Source organism: Amblyraja radiata, chromosome 19 (genome assembly GCF_010909765.2).
Source record: "Amblyraja radiata isolate CabotCenter1 chromosome 19, sAmbRad1.1.pri, whole genome shotgun sequence".
Lineage (NCBI taxonomy): Eukaryota > Metazoa > Chordata > Chondrichthyes > Rajiformes > Rajidae > Amblyraja > Amblyraja radiata.
Genome location: NC_045974.1, coordinates 8,754,517 through 8,773,432, shown reverse-complemented (window position 1 = coordinate 8,773,432; position 18,916 = coordinate 8,754,517). Strand labels below are relative to the sequence as shown.

At 46.4% G+C, this 18,916-nt stretch overlaps 1 protein-coding gene across 2 annotated transcripts in view; it reads left to right on the top strand.

The window, feature by feature from the left end:
* The window catches only part of aass (aminoadipate-semialdehyde synthase), a 64,054-nt gene that overhangs the window by 19,612 nt on the left and 25,526 nt on the right, over window positions 1-18,916 (top strand). For both annotated transcript variants that reach the window (XM_033037619.1, XM_033037620.1), the window contains 7 exons: window positions 1,835-1,913; window positions 4,144-4,271; window positions 5,389-5,537; window positions 7,493-7,615; window positions 8,849-8,960; window positions 11,779-11,841; window positions 11,952-12,019. In XM_033037619.1, the coding sequence (XP_032893510.1) occupies window positions 1,835-1,913; window positions 4,144-4,271; window positions 5,389-5,537; window positions 7,493-7,615; window positions 8,849-8,960; window positions 11,779-11,841; window positions 11,952-12,019 (722 nt within the window). The remainder of the gene's footprint in view (window positions 1-1,834; window positions 1,914-4,143; window positions 4,272-5,388; window positions 5,538-7,492; window positions 7,616-8,848; window positions 8,961-11,778; window positions 11,842-11,951; window positions 12,020-18,916) is intronic.

Sequence of the window (18,916 nt, the reverse complement as noted above, 5' to 3'; positions counted from 1 at the left end):
CCATCAAGTCTTCTCCGTTATTCAATCACGGCTGATCTATCTCTCCCCCCTAACCCCCATTCTCCTGCCTTCTCCCCATAGCCTCTGACACCCGTTATGGCTACTCCATGAGAAAATACTGAATGACTGATGATGGGTACCATCACTTTTTACTTTGGGAGGGTTAACAGAAGAGAGAAGTTCAGGAGAGGCTTTTATCCTAAGTATCTTCCGTGTAATTTATTAAGCCCTGTATCCAATGATCAGAATGTTTAGATTATAAATAGGTGAAAAACATTTTTCTATTATGGAAACCAGCTAGAAGTTGGTACATTTTTATTTGAGAATGTGATGCATTTATTGCACGCATCTTCAATGGAGGTTTTGAAATTCATTTCAGATCTTTCAAAGCCTTTTGTTTGTATTCCTTCCTAGTTTTTTTTTTTTCTTTAACCTTGGTACTGGTTTTAGTTTTCAGTTTTGCTTCGAGATACATAATGGAAACAAGCCCTTCGGCCCACCGAGTCCACACCGACCATTGATACTAGTCGTTTACACTAGATCTGTATTACCACACTCTCTCATCCGCTCCCTACACATTGGAGGCAATTTACAGAGGCCAATTAACCTACAAACATGCACGGTCTATTGATGTGGGAGGAAACCAGAGCACCCGAAGGAAACCAAGGTAGTTGCAGGGAGAACATGCAAACTCCACACAGACAGCAGCCGAGGTCAGGATCGAACCTGGGTCTCTCGCATTGTGAGGCAGCAGCTGTGCCACCCTTAATGTTAATGCTTGTGTGCTAACCCCTACCCTTCCAAATATTTCCGTCTGTTTTTTCATACTTAAGGAGTCTGACTAGCCCCTGGAGTATTTCCATCTGCCCTATTCCTCCATTTAGTTTCATGCAGCTAAGTCCCACTCGCATTCCCAACCGCTCCATCTCGATTCTCTCCCCACCTGCTGCACTTGCATAACTTACAGCAACAATTGATCTACCCATCGCGACTCCCTTGGAACATGAGGGGAAACTGGAGCACCCATTGAAAACCCAAGTGATCATAGGGGGTAGAACTCAAAGTGCTGGAGTAACTCAGAGGGTCAGGCAACATCTCTTGACGACATGGATAGGCGATGTTTTTGGACAATAGACAATAGGTGCAGGAGTAGGCCATTCGGCCCTTCGAGCCAGCACTGCCATTCACTGTGATCATGGCTGATCATCCCCAATCAGTACCCCGTTCCTGCCTTCTCACCATATCCCCTGACTCCGATACGTTTAAGAGCTCTATCTAACTCTCTCTTGAAAGCATCCAGAGAATTGGCCTCCACTGCCCTCTGAGGCAGAGAATTTGCACAGTTTCACAACTCTCTGGGTGTAAAGGTTTTTCCTCGTCTCCATTCTAAATGGCTTACCCCTTATTCTTAAACTGTTGTCCCTGGTTCTGGACTCCCCCAACATCGAGAACATGTTTCCTGCCTCTAGCGTGTCCAACACCTTAATAATCTCATATGTTTCAATAAGATCCCCCCCTTCTAAACTCCAGAGCATACAAGCCCAGCCGTTCCATTCTATCAACATATGACAGTCCCACCATCCTGGGAATTAACCTGGCCGGGACTCTTTGTCGCAAGGTGAATGAGTCCACACTAACTGAGATCATAAATGTGGGGTGCAGTTAGGCATGAGGCAGCAGCACTACCCGCTGCACCACTGCGTCTCACCCTGTTGCTTTAATGGAACTTGCTGGACACCAAAAGAACAGTGTGGAAATATTTGGAAGGGGTGGGGGGGAGAGGGGGAAGAACATAAAACACATTTTGCAATAATAACTGCTGTTACTTTTACAGGGAGCACAAGAAATCTTCAATGAACTTCCTTGTGAATTTGTTGAGCCTCACGAACTTCGAGATGTTTTCCGATCTGGAGGTATTTAAATGATACAACCACAGTGTCTCATTGTTATATCAGTCGGATATGAAGACGCCCTTGAGGCCTTTGGTCATGTTCTAACGTGTTCAAAACGCACATCTATTAAAATGTAACAAGCTAGATGCAGGAAAATTGTTCCCAATGTTGGGCGAGTCCAGAACCAGGGGCCACAGTCTTAGAATAAAGGGGAGGTCATTTAAGACTGAGATGAGAAAAAACCTTTTCACCCAGAGAGTTGTGAATTTATGGAATTCCCTGCCACAGAGGACAGTGGAGGCCAAGTCACTGGATGGATTTAAGAGAGAGTAAGATAGAGCTCTAGGGGCTAGTGGAGTCAAGGGATATGGGGAGAAGGCAGGCACGGGTTATTGATAGGGGACGATCAGCCATGATCACAATGAATGGCGGTGCTGGCTCGAAGGGCTGAATGGCCTCCCCCTGCACCTATTTTCTATGTTTCTATGTTAACTTTCTTCACGAGACAGATGATGGCATTTTGATTAGTTGAGATTAGTTTAGTTTAGAGATACAGCGCGGAAACGGGCCCTTCGGCCCACCAAGCCCGCGCCGACCAGCGATCCCCGCACACTAGCAGTATCCTACACACACTAGGGATAATTTACAATCTTTACCGAACCCAATTAACTTGTCTTTGGAATGTGGGAGGAAACCGGAGCACCAGGAGAAAACCAACGCAGGTCACGGGGAGAAGGCGAATACTCCATACAGCCAGCACCCGTAGTCAGGATCAAACCCGGGCCTCTGGCGCTGTACTGCAGCAGCTCTACCGCTGCGCCACCGTGCCACCCCATTAGAAATGGTATTGTACATATTTTAACATAGCAAAATACAAGAAAAAAGTAGATAATCTCAAAGCTTGGAATCGTGCCCATTAAAGTTACAACCCAGCAAAAAGCACTGGGTATACTTCTATGTGGTAGCGGTAGCCATTAAAACTAATAATAGCTTTTGCGACGGGGTCTTCCAGCGATTTTTCGTTAATAATTAACAAGGCTGAACATCTTCGATTTGAACAGCCTAGAGAAAATCGCGTTTTAAACCCGCCCCCCTCTAAACGGCGCCAAAATCGCGCACACCCGCAGCGACAGATTTTCAGCGACGCTTCAGGTAGGCTTTGCAACATACCTACATACAGACAGCACCAGTAGTCAGGATCGAACCTGGGGCTCTGGCGCTGTAAGGCAGTAGTTCTACCGCTGCGCCACCGTGCCGCCCATGTAATGTGACAATCTTTTTGTTCTGCACATATACGGATGTTTTTCCATGCACCTTGACTCAAGAATTGATGCCAACTTGCACTCTCTGGTATTCACTCTGTGAAGTTGGATCCAACCTTTGCTCTGTATGTCCTTTGTGCCCCACCTCGTCTCCTGTGCCCCAATTACCTTAACTATATATATTATACCTTTTAACCTATTTTCAAAACAGATATACAAACCTATTTTTATTTGCGTAGATCATTATCAGATTTATTGATGTATTAAGAACATTCTCACAGTTTAAGGATAAGGGGGAAATATTTTAGGACCGAGATGAGAAAAACATTTTTCACTCAGAGAGTGGTGAATCTCTGGAATTCTCTGTCACAGAAGGTAGTTGAGGCCAGTTCATTGGCTATATTTAAGAGGGAGTTAGATGTGGCCCTTGTGGCTAAAGGGATGAGGGGGTATGGAGAGAAGGCAGGTACAGGATACCGAGTTGGATGATCAGCCATGATCATATTGAATGGCGGTGCTGGCTCGAAGGGCTGAATGGCCTGCTCCTGCACCTATTTTCTATGTTTCTATTCAGTGAGGAATGTCCAAAAATGGAAAGGATGGGCGGGGTGGCAAGGTGGCGCAGCAGTAGAGTTGCTGCCTTACAGCACTGGAGACCCGGATTCGATCCCGACAACGGGTATTGTCTGTACGGAGTTCGTACGTTCACCCCCGTGACCACATGGGTTTTCCCCAAGATCTTCGGTTTCCTCCCACACTCCAAAGGCGTGCAGGTTTCTAGAGTAATTGCCTTTGGAATAAATGTAAATTGTCCCTAGTGTGTGTAGGATAGTGTTAGTGTGCTGGGAGCGCTGGTCGGTGCAGCCTCAGTGGGCCGAAGGGCCTGTATCTCGAGACTAAACTAAACTAAGCACTGGTCTTCCGTGGTTACAGTAATGAATGTGTTGTGTGTTCTCTTTGGAACTAATAGCCTGCCGTTGATTGTACAGATCAAAACAAGATTTACAGCACCGTTCTAAGCCGTCACCATCATCTTGTTCGAAAGAGTGATGGCAAGTACGATCCCGTGGAATATCAGCACCACCCTAAGTTATACACCTCACGCTTCAGCACTGATGTAAGTAACCTACTCCTGTACAAAGTGATACATTTCACAGAACATGAGTTCAAAAGCGAAAAGAGCAGAATTAGGCCCATCAAGTCTACTCCGCAATTTCAATCATGGCAGATCTATCTCCCCCTCCTAACCCCATTCTCCTGCCTTCCCCCATAACCCATGATTTAAAACTGCACCCTGTGAATAGATGAAAGATCTATTTCCTTCAAAATGTCTGTGTCCTTACGGGTTCATTTAACATAGAGATACAGCGTGGAAACGGGTCGTTTTGCCCACCCTGTCCGCACCGACCACCGATCACCCCGTACATTTGCACTATCCCACACACTAGGGGTAAATTACAATTTACAGAAACCAATTAACTTACAAACCTGCACGTCTTTGGAGTGTGGGAGGAAACCGGAGCACCATTGTCGTTGGTGAGAACGTATTTAGAATATTGTGTTCCGTTCTGGGCACCGTGTTATAGGAAAGATACGGTCAAGCTTGAAAGGGTTCAGAAAAGATTTACGAGGATGTTGGCAGAATTAGAGGGTGTGAGCACTATAGAAAGGTTGAGTAGGCTGGGTCTCTATTCCATGGAGTGCAGGAGGATGTGGGGAGATCTTATAGAAGTGTACAAAATCATGAGAGGAATAGATTGGGTAGATGACTCTAGTCTTTTGCCCAGTGTAGGGGAATCGAGGAACAGTGGACATAGGTTCAAGGTGAAAGGAAAAAGATTTAATAGGAATCTGAGGGGTAACTTTTTCACACAAAGGGTGGTGGGTGTATGGATCAAGCTGCCAGAGGCAGGGACTATCCCATCATTTAAGAAACAGTTGGACAGGTACATGGATAGGACAGGTTTGGAGGGATATGGACCAAGCGCAGGCAAGTGGAACTAGTGTACCTGCCTCAACTACCTCCCTTTCCCGCAACAGGTAATAAATCTATAAATCAGGTGGGTTACTAGAGTAGATGGGACATGTTGGTCGGTGTGGGCAACAGATTAAATTTTTTATGAAATCTATCCTCCTCTAAAAGTCGAGAATGTCAAATAAGGCTCAATCAAAATTATTTAGAGGGGACTGCTTTAAGTTGTTGAAGGCACCAACACTTCCATGTTATTTTCCAGATTGCTCCATATACCACTTGTTTGGTGAATGGTATTTACTGGGAACCAGATACGCCACGATTACTTACCCGAACGGATGCACACAGTTTGTTAGGACCTGCCAAAATATTGGACCCAGCTAGTGATGGTTGTCCTGACCTGCCACACAGGTAGGGTTGTTATGAAATATTGATGTAATAAGTGTGTATTTAAAGTGCTCTTTGCACGTTGTATCGGGGCAAGTTTCATCAAAAACGTGCACGCAACAATCTTGTTCGAAGATTCAAAGGAACTAACGTTTTCTTTAAAAATCACTAACTAAAGAGTGGCCCTGACCTCCCAACTACCCCATTGCAGACCCTCCGACCATGTTTAATTGGACTTTACTGGACTTTATCTTTCAGTCAACGTTATTCCCTTTATCCTGTATCTGCACATGTGTAGACACAAAAAGCTGGAGTAACTCAGTGGGACGGGCAGCATCTCTGGAGAGAAGGAATGGCTGGCATTTCGGGTCGAGACCCTTCTTGTATAGTTTTTCCGCTGTCTGGAGCCATGATCACAATGAATGACGGTGCAGGCTCGAAGGGCCGAATGGCCTCCTCCTGCACCTATTTTCTATGTTTCTATGGATGGCACGCACCAAAAAAAGCTTTTCACTGTACCTCAGTGCACGTGGCAATAAACTAAACTAACTAAATAAATTGTGCAGTTGACAAATGGACTTGGTATTGTCACTGAGCTTGGCATTGACAAGGGCAAAGTATGAATGATTAGAGCCCTGGGGATGATATGATTATCATGCTGTATAGAGTATGGAATATAGAACATTGGCTTTTCCGGCCAACAATGTCTGTGCTCAACATGATGCCACCTTAAACTAATCTCATCTGCTCGCACATGATCCATATCCCTCCATTCCCTGCATATCCATGTGCCTGAATAAAAGATTCTTAAACACCACTGTCGTATCTGCCTCCACCACCACGCCTGGCATCCACTACCCTCTGTGTAAAAAAAACGATTTGCCCAGCGCATCTCCTTAAAACCTTGCCCCTTTTACCTTAAAGCTATGTTTTGACATTTCCACTCTGGGGGTGGGGGGGGGGGGAGATACTGATTTTTTAAATCCGATCTAAGCCTCTCATGATTTGATATACTTCTATCAGGTCTCCCCTGTACCGATGGCATTCTCGAGAAAATAATCCAGGTTTGTCCAACCTCTCCATGTAGCTAATACCCTTCAATGCCTGCAGCATTCTGGTCAACCTCTTCTGCACCTTTTCCAAAGCTTCCACATCCTTTAGTTTAGTTTATTGTCACGTGTAGCGAGGTACAGTGAAAAGCTTTTGTTGAGTGCTAACCAGTCAGCAGATTCGAAAGACGATACATGATTACAATCGAGCCATTCACAGTGTACAGACACATGATAAAGGGAATAACATTTGGTGCAAGATAAAGCCAGTAAAGTCTGATCAAAGATAGACCAAGTGTCTCCAATGAGGTAGATAGGAGTTCAGAACTGCTCGCAAGTCCTGAACTACTATCTACCTCTTTGGAGACACTTGGACTATCTTTGATTGGACTTTACATCCTTCCTGTAATGGGTTGACCAGAACTGCATGCAATACTCCAAATGCGACAATACTCCAATATTCAACAAACATTATAGATGTCTGTAACTACACAAGTAATAAAACGCGCACAACATCTCCACAAAGAATTCTATGTGCATCCTATAATAGGCAGCACAGTGGCGCAGCGGTAGAGTTGCTGCCTTACAGCACTTGCAGCTCCAGGGACCCGGGTTCAATCCCGACTACGGGTTCTCTCTGTACGGAGTTTGTACGTTCTCCCCAGGACCGCGTGGGTTTTCTCCGAGATCTTTGGTTTCCTCCCACACTCCAAAGATGTACAGGTACAGGTTTGTAGGTTAATTGCCTTGAATTTGTATACTTATAAGCGCAAATTGTCCCTAGTGTGTGTGTGTAGGATAGTGTTAGTGTGCGTGGATTGTTGGTCGGCACGGACTCGGTGGGCCGAAGCGCCTGTTTCCGCGCTGTATCACTAAAGTAAACTAAACTAAAACTATAACCTAATGTTAGGTACTTTGTTTCTTTTCTAGATTTTTGGCTATCTGTGACATATCTGCTGATACAGGTGGCTCCATTGAGTTCATGACTGAGTGTACCACCATTGACATGCCGTTTTGTATGTATGATGCAGAAAAGCAGACAATCCACGACAGGTAAGCCTTTTTACGTTTTGTGGAGTTTTATGAACATCAGGTCTGCTGTTTAAATGTCTTCCTTAAACAATTGTTATTTTGTCGGTTTTTGGTACAAATAAAATTCTGAGGCTTTTTTTTCCAATTTGTAGGGATTTTGTTTCTCAAAAATATTGGGTGGCATGGTGGCGCAGCTGGTTAAACCGCTGCCTCACAGCGCCAGTGATCCTGGTTCGAACCTGAACCCGGGTGCTGTCTGTGTGGAGTTTGCACAATCTCCCTGCGACCGCATGGGTTTTCTCCGAGTGCTCCGGTTTTCTCCCTTATCCCAAGGGCATGCCAGAGAAATATTCCCAAAGAAATCCCAAATAAATATTCATGTTGGAATAACTAAAAAGAATGAAGAAGGAGGAATTTCTTTATTCGGTGGGAGGTGAATCTGTGGAATTCTTTGCCACAGAAGGCAGTGGGGGCCAAGTCAATGGATATTTTTAAAGTGGAGATTGACAGATTCTTGATTAGTCCGGGGTTATGGGGAGAAGGCAAGAGATTGTGAGGGGCAGATAGATCAGCCATGATTGAACGGCGGAGTAGACTTGATGGACCAAGTGGCCTAATTCTGCCCCTAGAACTTATGAATTTATAAGAGAGCGAGAGTGTTGTATAGAAAGCGGGCGGGCAGGGCAGGCCAGGATGTCCCAGCTAGCCACTTCTATAAGAGGAAGGCACCATTCACACATGAACTGGCGGCACGGTGGTGCAGCGGTACTGTTGTTGCCTTACAGCGCCAGGGACCCGGGTTCAATCCTGACCACGGGTGCTGTCTGTACAGAGTGTGTACGTTCTCCCCGTGCGTGACCTGCGTGGGTTTTCCCCGGGAGCTCCGGTTTCTTCCCACACTCCGAAGACATACAGGTTTGTAGGCCAATTGGCTTGGTAAAATAGTAAATTGTCCCTGGTGTGTGTAGAATTGTGTCACTGTGCAGGAATGGCTGGTCGGCCCGGACTTGGTGGTTCGAAGGGCCTGTTTCCGCGCTTTATCTCTAAAGGAAACGAAACTAAAGTGAACAGATGGAAAAGACGCTGGGCAACTCTATTATTTCTTTATTGTGCTTTTGAGAGGGATAAATCCCCCAAAACCAAGTGCCTACATTGGGATATCAGCCCAAAATCCCGCAGTTGTTCTGTGAAGCAAGAGCAGTCCCATTGCAAGTCTGGCCTTGTCACTGTTTGAGTAATTCTCTATCATTACAGCTTGGAAGGCAATGGGATCCTGATGTGTTCAATTGATAACCTGCCTGCTCAGCTTCCAATCGAGGCCACCGAATATTTTGGAGACAAGCTTTGCCCGTATTTATGGGAGATGGTAAGATTTGGAGTCCGTGAAATATTTAAGCCTTAAGGCACCAAGCCTCCAACTTGCGCTGGGCCTCACTCTGACAATGAAAAGACGTCGAGGGAGAGGTTCACTTGCACCTCCTCCAACCTTATCTACTGTATCCACTTGGACTCCTATACATCGGCGAGACCAAGAGCAGGCTCGGCGATGGTTTCGCTGAACACCTCCGCTCAGTCCGCCTAAACCTACCTGATCTCCCGGTTGCTCAACACTTTAACTCCCCCTCCCATTCCACACTGACCATTCAGTCCTGGGCCTCCTCCATTGTCAGAGTGAGGCCCAGCGCAAATTGGAGGAAAAGCACCTCATATTTCGCTTGGGCATCTTACACTCCAGTGGTATGAACATTGACTTCTCTAACTTCAAGTAACCCTTGCTTTCCCTCTCTCTCCATCCCCCTCCCCATTCCCAGTTCTCCCACACGCTAGAGGCAGGAAACAAGTTCCCGATGTTGGGGGAGTCCAGAACCAGGGGCAACAGTTTAAGAATAAGGGGTAAGCCATTTAGAACGGAGATGAGGAAACACTTTTTTCATACAGAGAGTTGTGAATCTGTGGAATTCGCTGCCTCAGAAGGTAGTGGAGGCCAATTCTCTGGATGCTTTCAAGAGAGGGTTAGATAAGGATAGTGGAGTCAGGGGATATGGGGAGAAGGCAGGAACGGGGTACTGATTGGGGATGATCAGCCATGATCACATTGAATTGCGGTGTTGGCTCGAAGGGCCGAATGGCCTACTCCTGCACCTATTGTCTATTGACCAAGTCCTTTACCTGCTTGTGTGCTAATATAGATACAGTGTTTCTGAACACTGTAAATGGCTTGATTGTAATCATGCATTGCCTTTCTGCTGTCCTGTTAGCATTGAACAGAATCTTTTCACTGTACCTTGGTACACGTGACAATAAACTAAACTAAACCAGCCGACACTTAGCATACACACGTGCATTGGTAGTGTATCAAGAGCAGGGATACATTGGAAGATAGGGTGTTGGAGAAAATGCAGAATAAAGAAAAGTGCAGTAGCCACAATGAGGTAGAGTGGGAGATTGGGACTACATCCTCACCTTATCAGAGGTCCATTCAATAGTCTGATAACAGCAGGGAGTCGAGTCAAGAAAGTTTATTGTCACGTGTCCCTGATAGGACAATGAAATTCTTGCTTTGCTTCAGCACAACAGAATATTGTAGGCATAAATAAATACAGAACAGATCAGTGTGTCCATATATCATTGAATATATATATATATATATATATATGTATACATACATAAATAAGCATATAAAGGGGGAAGCTTTTCCTGAATCTGGTGGTACACACTTTCAAGGATCACTGTTACAAATGCCTCGTTTTGCATATTTTGCATAGCTTCCATAGTTTGAGTTTTTCTTTTGCCTGCAAAAAGGGGAACAATTTGTATATTAAAATTACCTTGAAAAGCTTAATATCTATCGGGCACCTTTTACTAACGTGGCTAGTGTGTAATAACAATGAATTGCAGGTGCTGCTTTATACCAAAGATAGACCAAAAGTGCTGGAGTAACTCGGCAAGTACAGTCTGAAGAAGGGTCCCGACAAATTCCTGCAATGAGGGGATTGACATATGAGGAAAGGTTAAGTAGGCTGGAACTCTACTCTTTGGAGTTTAGAAGAATGAGAGGCGATCTCATTGAAACATATAAGATCGTGAGGGGCCTTGATCGGGTGGATGCACCGAGGATGTTCCCAATGATCGGGGAAACTAGAACTAGGGGACATAGTTGCAGAATAAGGGGGGGCTCTTTTAAAACTGAGATGAGGAAGAACTTCTTCACCCAGAGGGTGGTTAATTTATGGAATTCACTGCCCCAGGGAGCAGTGGAAGCAGAAACATTAAATATATTTAAATCTAAAATAGATGGTTTTTTAGCTGCCAAGGGGATAAGGGGCTACGGGGAGAGGGCAGGGATATGGACCTAGGTATGGTTAGTATAGTAAGACCTGTGTGATCTCCTGGACAAGTGTCGATCGCCTGGATTGGGGTCGGAGAGGAATTTCCCGGATTTTTTTCCCGAATTGGACCTGGGTTTTTATCCGGTTTTTTGCCTCCCCCAGGAGATCACGCGGTTCTTGGGGTGGAGAGGGGAGATAGCGGTATAAAGGGGAGGGTAGTGTCTTGTGTTCTGTGTCTTGTGTCTACTGTTTGTGGGTAAGGGTGTCTGTTTAGTGTTCAGCCATGAGCGAATGGCGGTGCGGGCTCGACGGACCTGGTGGTCTACTCTCGCACCTACTTTCTATGATTCTATGATTCTATGACCCGAAACGTCACCTATCCATGTTCTCCAGAGATGCTGCCTGACCCGCTGATTTACTCCAGCATTTTGTGTCTACTAGTGGCTTGTGCTTTTATCGCTGATTTAAGTACTTAAATTCGATGTTTCCATTTGGATTAGAGCTGCTGGGGAAAAAAAAATAATGCTTCCGTGGTCTGAATTCTAAGAAATATTCATGTTGGAATAAATAACTGAAGTAGGAGATGAGGAATTTCTTTAGTCAGCGGGTGGTGAATCTGTGGAATTCATTGCCACAGACGGCTATGGAGACTTAATCACTGGGTATTATTAAGGCGCAGTTTGACAGATTCTTGATTGATACGGGTGTCAGGGGTTATGGGGAGAAAGGGGTTGAGAGGGAAAGATAGTTCAGCCATGATTGAACGGCGGAGTAGACATGATGGGCCGAATGGCCTAATTCTGCTGCTATAACATGAACATGAATGATTTCACACCTTTCTCTCCCACTTTGCAGCTGGCTTCGGATGCAACCCAACCCTTTGAAAAGGAGAGTAGTTTTACCCCAGTCACCCGGAATGTAAGTGTGGTTTTAATCCTTGGCCTTCGGGGAACATGCAAATTTTACAGACTAATGCAGCCTCTGTTACATGTAAATGTATGTTTCCATTTCATTGTTGTTATCCCTAGGCTGTAATCGCGTCCAATGGCGCACTGACTCCCAAGTTCAAGTACATACAAAAGATGAGGGGGAAAAGGTATGTCATTGTAGTTTATACTCTTTGTGTGTCTGAAGACATCATTATACAATGGGACACTTAAGGGCCTGTCCCACCTGGGCGTCATTTGCGAGTCACGCAGATGGCGCGCGAAGATTTTGTACATCCCAAAATCCTGAGGCACCGCGCCCGACACTGCCTACGTCACCACGCACCATGCGCGCATCACGTGCGCGGCACAATGCGCGCGTCGTGTATCGTGACGCGTAAATGATGTCGCGTAAATTACGCGCAAATGACGCCCAAATGGGACAGGCCCTTCAGATAACTGAGCTGCTGCATTCTTGCACTGTTTAGGAAGGAATGGCATTTCGGGTCAAGACCCTTCTTCAGTTACCCTGTTTAGTTTAGTTTAAAGATACAGCATGGAAACAGGCCCTTCGGCCCACCCAGTCTGCGCTGACCTGCGATCCCCGCGCACTAACACTATCCTACACACACTAGCGACAATTGACATTTATACCAAGCCAATTAACCTACAAACCTGCATGTCTTTGGAGTGTGGGAAGAAAGTGGATATTTCTGGAGAAAACCAACGCGGTCACGGGGAGAATGGACAAACTCCGTACAGACAGCACTCGTAGTCAGTATCAAACCCAGGTTTCTGGCGCTGTAAAGCAGCAACTCTACCGCTGCGCCACCATGCCTCCCACTGTGGCCCTCAAATTGGATACTGGTAATAGGTCCATGGCAGCACTGTGGTGCAGCGGTAGAGTTGCTGCATTGCAGGGCCAGAGACCTGCGTTCAATCCAAACCTCGGGTGCTCTCTATACGGAGTTTGTTCGTCCTGCCCGTGACCCATGTGGGTTTTCTCCGGGTGCTCCAGTTTCCTCCCACATCCCAAACGCGTGCTGGTTTGTAAGTTAGTTGGCTTCTGTAAATTGTCCCTCGTGTGTAGAATAGAACTAGTGCACGGGGCGATCGCTGGTCGACGCGGACTCGATGTTTCCACACTGTATCACTAAGATAAACTAAACTCAAAAACTGGATTATTTCAGTAGAGAAGAATTAGTTTAAATCGGATTGTTTACAAATTATTGAAGCGATTTGAATCTGGTCAAAAGTGTAACTCTCTGGTTGGCCATAGCTTACAGATAAGCCAAGAGAGCAAGTGTCACAAGGTTGTTCAACTCAGTGGGTTCAGACCCTGCAAATGTAGTCAGATCCTGACCATAACACACTCACGTCCAGCAAAGATCACCGTTTAGATCATCAGGTCATAAGGGATGGGAGTAAAGTTAGGCCGTTTTACCCATCAAGTCTGCTCCACCATTCAATCATGGCTGATCTATCTCTCCCTCCATTCTCTCCATTCTCCTGCCTTCTCCCCATAACCTCTGACACCCATACTAATCAAGAATCTATCTATCTCTGCCTTAAAATTTTCTACTGACAGCCTCCACAGCTTTCTGTGGCAAAGAATTCCACAGAATCCTTAGTAACAATAGACAATAGACAATAGGTGCAGGAGTAGGCCATTCAACCCTTTGAGCCAGCACCACCATTCAATGGCTGATCATCCACAATCAGTACCCCGTTCCTGCGTTCTCCCCATATCCCTTGACTCCACTATCTTTAAGAACTTTATCTAACTCTCTTTTGAAAGCATCCAGAGAACCGGCCTCCTCTGCGGCAAAGAATTCCACAGACTCACCACTCTCTGTGAGAAAAGGTGTTTCCTCATCTCTGTTCTAAATGGCTTACCCCTATTCTTAAACTGTGGCCCCTGCTTCTGGACTCCTCCAACATCGGGAAGATGTTTCCGGGAACAAGAGGCAGCAGCCCTGTGGAATTCGAGCTTAAGCAAGCACAACACAATTTTCTAGACATAAGGAACTGCAAGTGCTGGTTTACAATAAAGATTGGCTGTTGACACTCAGTTTAATAGGAAAGGAGTCTTAATGTAGTTTGTAGTGTAGAAATAAAGAACTGCAAATGTTGGTTTACACAAAAAGACTCAAAAGTGCTGGAGTAACTCAGCAGGTCAGGCAGCATATCTGAAGAGTATCCCCGACCAACCCATGTTCTCCAGGGATGTTGCCTGACCCGCTGAGTTACCCCAGCACCTTGTGTCCTTTAGTGGTTTGTGGTGATTGGGAGTGAGATACTAGGGTCGGGGGAGGGAATTTGACATTTATTGCCTGCCATTCCCACCTCTATCCCTCAGTTTCCAGTGGGATAGGGATGGGAACAGCAGATAATTTGGAGCCTCAGATCAGGAAGTGAGAGATCAGAGTGACAGAAGGCTATTATTCTGTTTAGTTTTTGTTTAGATTCGAGATACAGCGCGGAAACAGGCCCTTCGGCCCACCGAGTCCGCACCGACCAGCGATCCCCACACATTAACACTATTCTACACACACTATGGACAATTTACACATACACCAAGCCAATTAACCTACATACCTGGACGTCTTTGGAGAGTGGGAGGAAACCAAAGATCTCGGTTAAAACACACGCAGGTCACTGGGAGAACGCACAAATTCAGTACAGACAGCACCTATAGTCGGGATCGAACCCGGGTCTCCGACGCTGCAAGCGCTGTAAGGCAACAACTCTACCACTGCGCCACCGTGGCCACCATTTTATTTTTCCTTTCGGGGCTAGAAGACGATGAGGTCATTGTGGGCTCCACCTTTCCTGAGTCAGCTCTGATTTGTTCTGCACCTTTTCATACCTCCAGTTTCCCTCCCCCTGACTCTCAGTCTGAAGAAGTGTCTCGGCCCGAAACGCCACCTATTTATATTCTCCAAAGGTGCTGCCTGAACCGCTGAGTTAATCCAGCTTTTTGAGTCTATCTTCAGTCTAGAGGCTCTCGGGTCCCGTGCTTCGCAAAGTGCCTCAAGATCCCGGGATCGCCAAACTGCAGGCACTCCCCTAGCAACTTGATTAAAGGTACTGGCTGTGGTTCATGAGTTCTCAAAGTGATAGGAGCAGAATTAGGCCATTCAACTCATCAGGGCTGATCTGTCTTTCCCTATCAACCCCATTCTCCTGCCTTCTCCCCATAACTCGTGACGCCCGAAGTAAACAAGGATCTATCTAACTCTGCCTGGTCTCCACATCCTTCTGTGGCAATGAATTCCACAGATTCACCACCCTCTGAATAAAGATATTCCTCCCCCTCTCCTTCCTAATAGGCCTGTTGCACCAGCATGCGATAGCATGCGTCTAGCATGACCAGACGTGGTCGCTTGAGGCGTATGGCCTCGCGGGGCCGGTCCCACTTTGATCGGCGGAGGCATAAGGAGTTGTGCGGGGCTGGTCCCGACATCGCGCGGGGCTCCAAAAATCTTGCACTGTTCGAAAATTCCGCGCACCAACCTGTCGGCTCGCAGGCGCATTGAGGGTGTACGCAGCGTCTCGACGGACGTACACAGTCTCGACGTCGTACGCGGCGCCTTGACGTCGTACGCAGCGTCTTGACGGCGTACGCCTAGCGCGTGGCGTTGCGCGATGACTTCACACCCGACGCTGTGAGACGTCCAAATTCAGTCAGCCCGCCTCCTGCCCAGCTGATTGGTGAGTTTGACGTAAATTACATCACGAGCGTACTTACCGCGAACTTAGCGCGAACTCCGATTCCGTTTGGTCGCACTAGACGCATGCAATCGCATGCTGGTGGGACAGGCCATTAAAGAACTGTCATTTAATCTGAGGCTGTGACCTCTGATCCCACTAGTGGAAACATCCACTCCACATCCACTTTATCCAGGCCTTTCACTATTCGAAAAGAGCTGTTGTACAGGGAAACACATCATACCATTTGCAACTGATAAGGAAATCATATCAGGCTCACAAAGTTGAAAAAGTTCACAAAGCCATCCAGGCTAATGTTCTAAGGGATGACCTTGAAATGACCTTCACAGAGTTTCACGCTAGATGGGGGAGGAGGAGAAAATTAATTTTCAATTGCATAATGCTGCCAAAAATACCAGCGTGGTATTAAATTTCTCGACGTTTGAATTTTAATCTTTGTAGAAGCCTGCCAGGTTTTGTAAAATGGACGATAGACACAAAATGCTGGAGTAACTCAGCGGGACAGGCGGCATCTGTGGAGAGAAGGAATGGGTGACGTTTCGAGTCGACACCCTTCTTCAGACTCACGAAGCGGGTGTCAAGGCACCTGAAGGAATAATATATGGTTTAGGTATTAGTGTTTATTGTCACCTTTAGTTTATTTTAGTTTAGAGATAAGGCATGGAAACAAACCCTTTGGCCCACTGGGTCCATGCCAAATAATCAATTTAACCATTCACGCTAGTTCTATCCACATACCTGTCTAAACGTCTCTTCAACGTTGCGATAGTCCCTGCCGCAACTACCTCCTCCGGCAGCCATTGGGAGCAATAGACAATATGTGCAGGAGTAGGCCATTTTTAACCCTTCGAGCCAGCCCCACCATTCAATGTGATCATGGCTGATCATCCACAATCAGTACCCCGTTCCTGCCCTCTCCACATCCCCTGACTCTGCTATCTTTAAGAGCCTATAAGCACGCACATCTTTGGAACATGGGTAGAAACCGGAGCATCTAGAGGAAATCTTTGCGGTCATGGAAAATGCACAAACTCCCAGAGTTCAGGATCGAACCCGCGTCTCTGGTGCTGAGAGGCGATAGCTCTACCCGCTCTGCAACTGTGCGCATAAACTGTGATGCAGTAGAGAAATATGTTTGCACGCCATCCAGGCAAATGATGCCATACCCGAGTACATCAAGTCGTGAAAGTAGACCGTGCAGAGTATAGTGTTGCAGCTTCAGAGAAAATGCAGATAAATAAAGTTTAAGGATGCAATGTGGTAGGTTGGAAGATTGGCAGATGAGAGGTCCATTCAAGTCTGATAACAGCGGGGAAGAAGGTATTCTTAGTCTTTAAGTCTTTAGAGATACAGCACAGAAACAGGCCCTTCAGCCCACCGGGTCAATGTCAACCAGCGATCACCCCGTACACTAACATTATCCTACACACTTACGACAATTTCACTGAAGCCAATTAACCTTTAAAGTCTTTAACCTGAAGCCTATCAATTAGAATTACAGGGTGCCCTTTAGAAAGGAGGTGAGGAGAAACTCTGTTAGAAAGTGGGTAGTTAATCTGTGGAACTCATTGCCATAGAGGGCTGAAGAGGCCATGTCAGTGGATATTTTTAAGGCAGAGATAGACAAGTTCTTGATTAGAACGGGTGTCAAGGGTTAAGGGGAGAAGGCAGGAAAATGGGATTAGGAGGCAGAGATCAACCATGATTGAATGGCGGAGTGGACTCGATGGGCCGAATGGCCTAATTCTACCCTTATAATTTGTGAATTTGAGAACCTACAAACCTGTACATCTTCCAGCTGTGATCTTGAGCAAAAATCAAAGTGCTGGAAGAAATCAGCGAATCAGGGAAAGATTACTTTTTAGATCAAGACCGTTCTTCAGACTGTCGATTCCCTCCACAGATGCTGCCTGACCTGCTGAGTTTCAAGTGGCACGGTGGTGCAGTGGTGGAGTTGCTGCCTCACAGTGCCAGAGACTGCGGGTGTGTCCGTATGGAGTTTGCACGTTGTCCCTGTGAACGTGTGGGTTTTCTCCGGGTGCTCCGGTTTCTTCCCACACTCCAAAACATACAGGACAATTGGCTTTGGTAAAATTGTAAATTGTCCCTAGTGTGCAGGATAGTGCTAGTGTACGGGCTGATCGCATTCGGTCCGAACTCGGTGGGCCGAAGGGCCTGTTTCTGCACTGTATCCCGAAAGTCTAATGAATGGTGTTGTGGCAAAAGTCACTTTGGATCTGTACACCACCACAGAAACACAGGTTAAACTTTAACTTTCAAGAACGGTGTGCTGGGCTTAAACTGTAAGTTGAAGGGGGAAAAGATTTAATAGGAATCTGAGGGGTATCTTTATCACACAAAGGGTGGTGGGTGTTGAAAGGAGTTTGTTGTGGCAGGGACTATCGCAACGTTGAAGAAACGTTTAGACAGGTGCGTGGATAGGACAGGTTTTGGAGGGAAATGGGCCAAACGCAGGCAGGTGGGACTAATGTAGATGGGACATGTTGGCCGTTGTGAGCAAGTTGGGCTGAAGGGCCTGTTTCCACGCTGTATGACTATGACTCTGACGAAGTGGAAGAACATGTTTTAATGATCAGAGATCTGAGGCCAATGTTCATTTATTGTGGGTGGAGATTTAGGTGAACTCCTGATCTATTTGTGTGAGGAGCGTTGCCTGCGCTTGCGTGGACACGGGTGCTCGGTTTATGGATCAGCCTGCCTTCAGGTTTTATGCTGCGTGTGCAGATTGATTTCCGGGGCTGGAGAGACACTGGCAGCTGGACCTGACGTGAAAGGTATTATACCTTGTACCCTGGCCAACGCTTTGAGATCTTTTCCAGGAACAAGAAAAGAAGTGGATTCAGCTCTGCAAAGGGTAATTATAGCGTTACAGAGGTAAATGGAGAGGTAAATAGAGACAAGGGGTGGGTAGGTAGGGAGAGGAGGTTAAGTAGGGAGGGAGAGGGAGAGGTAGATAGCTAAAGTAGGTCGGGAGGGAGAGAAGCAGGTAGGAAGACAGAGAAAGGGGTAGGGAGGGGAAAAGCGGCAGGTAGTGAAGGAGAGAGAGGTTGGGAGGGAGAGAGGGGTAGCGAGATCTGGATAAGAGAGCAATGCATGACTGTGTGAGTGTGTTGGCCTTAGATAGGTGCAAACTGCTGGAGTCAAGCAACATCTCTGGAGAAAAGCCTCCCCTGTCTGAAGAAGGGTCCCGACCCGAAACGTCACCTGTTCCTTTTTCTCCAGAGATGCTGCCTGACCCGCTGAGTTACTCCAGCACTTTGTGTCCATCTTTGGTATAAACCAGCATCTGCAGTTCTCTCCAAAACCTTTCCTGT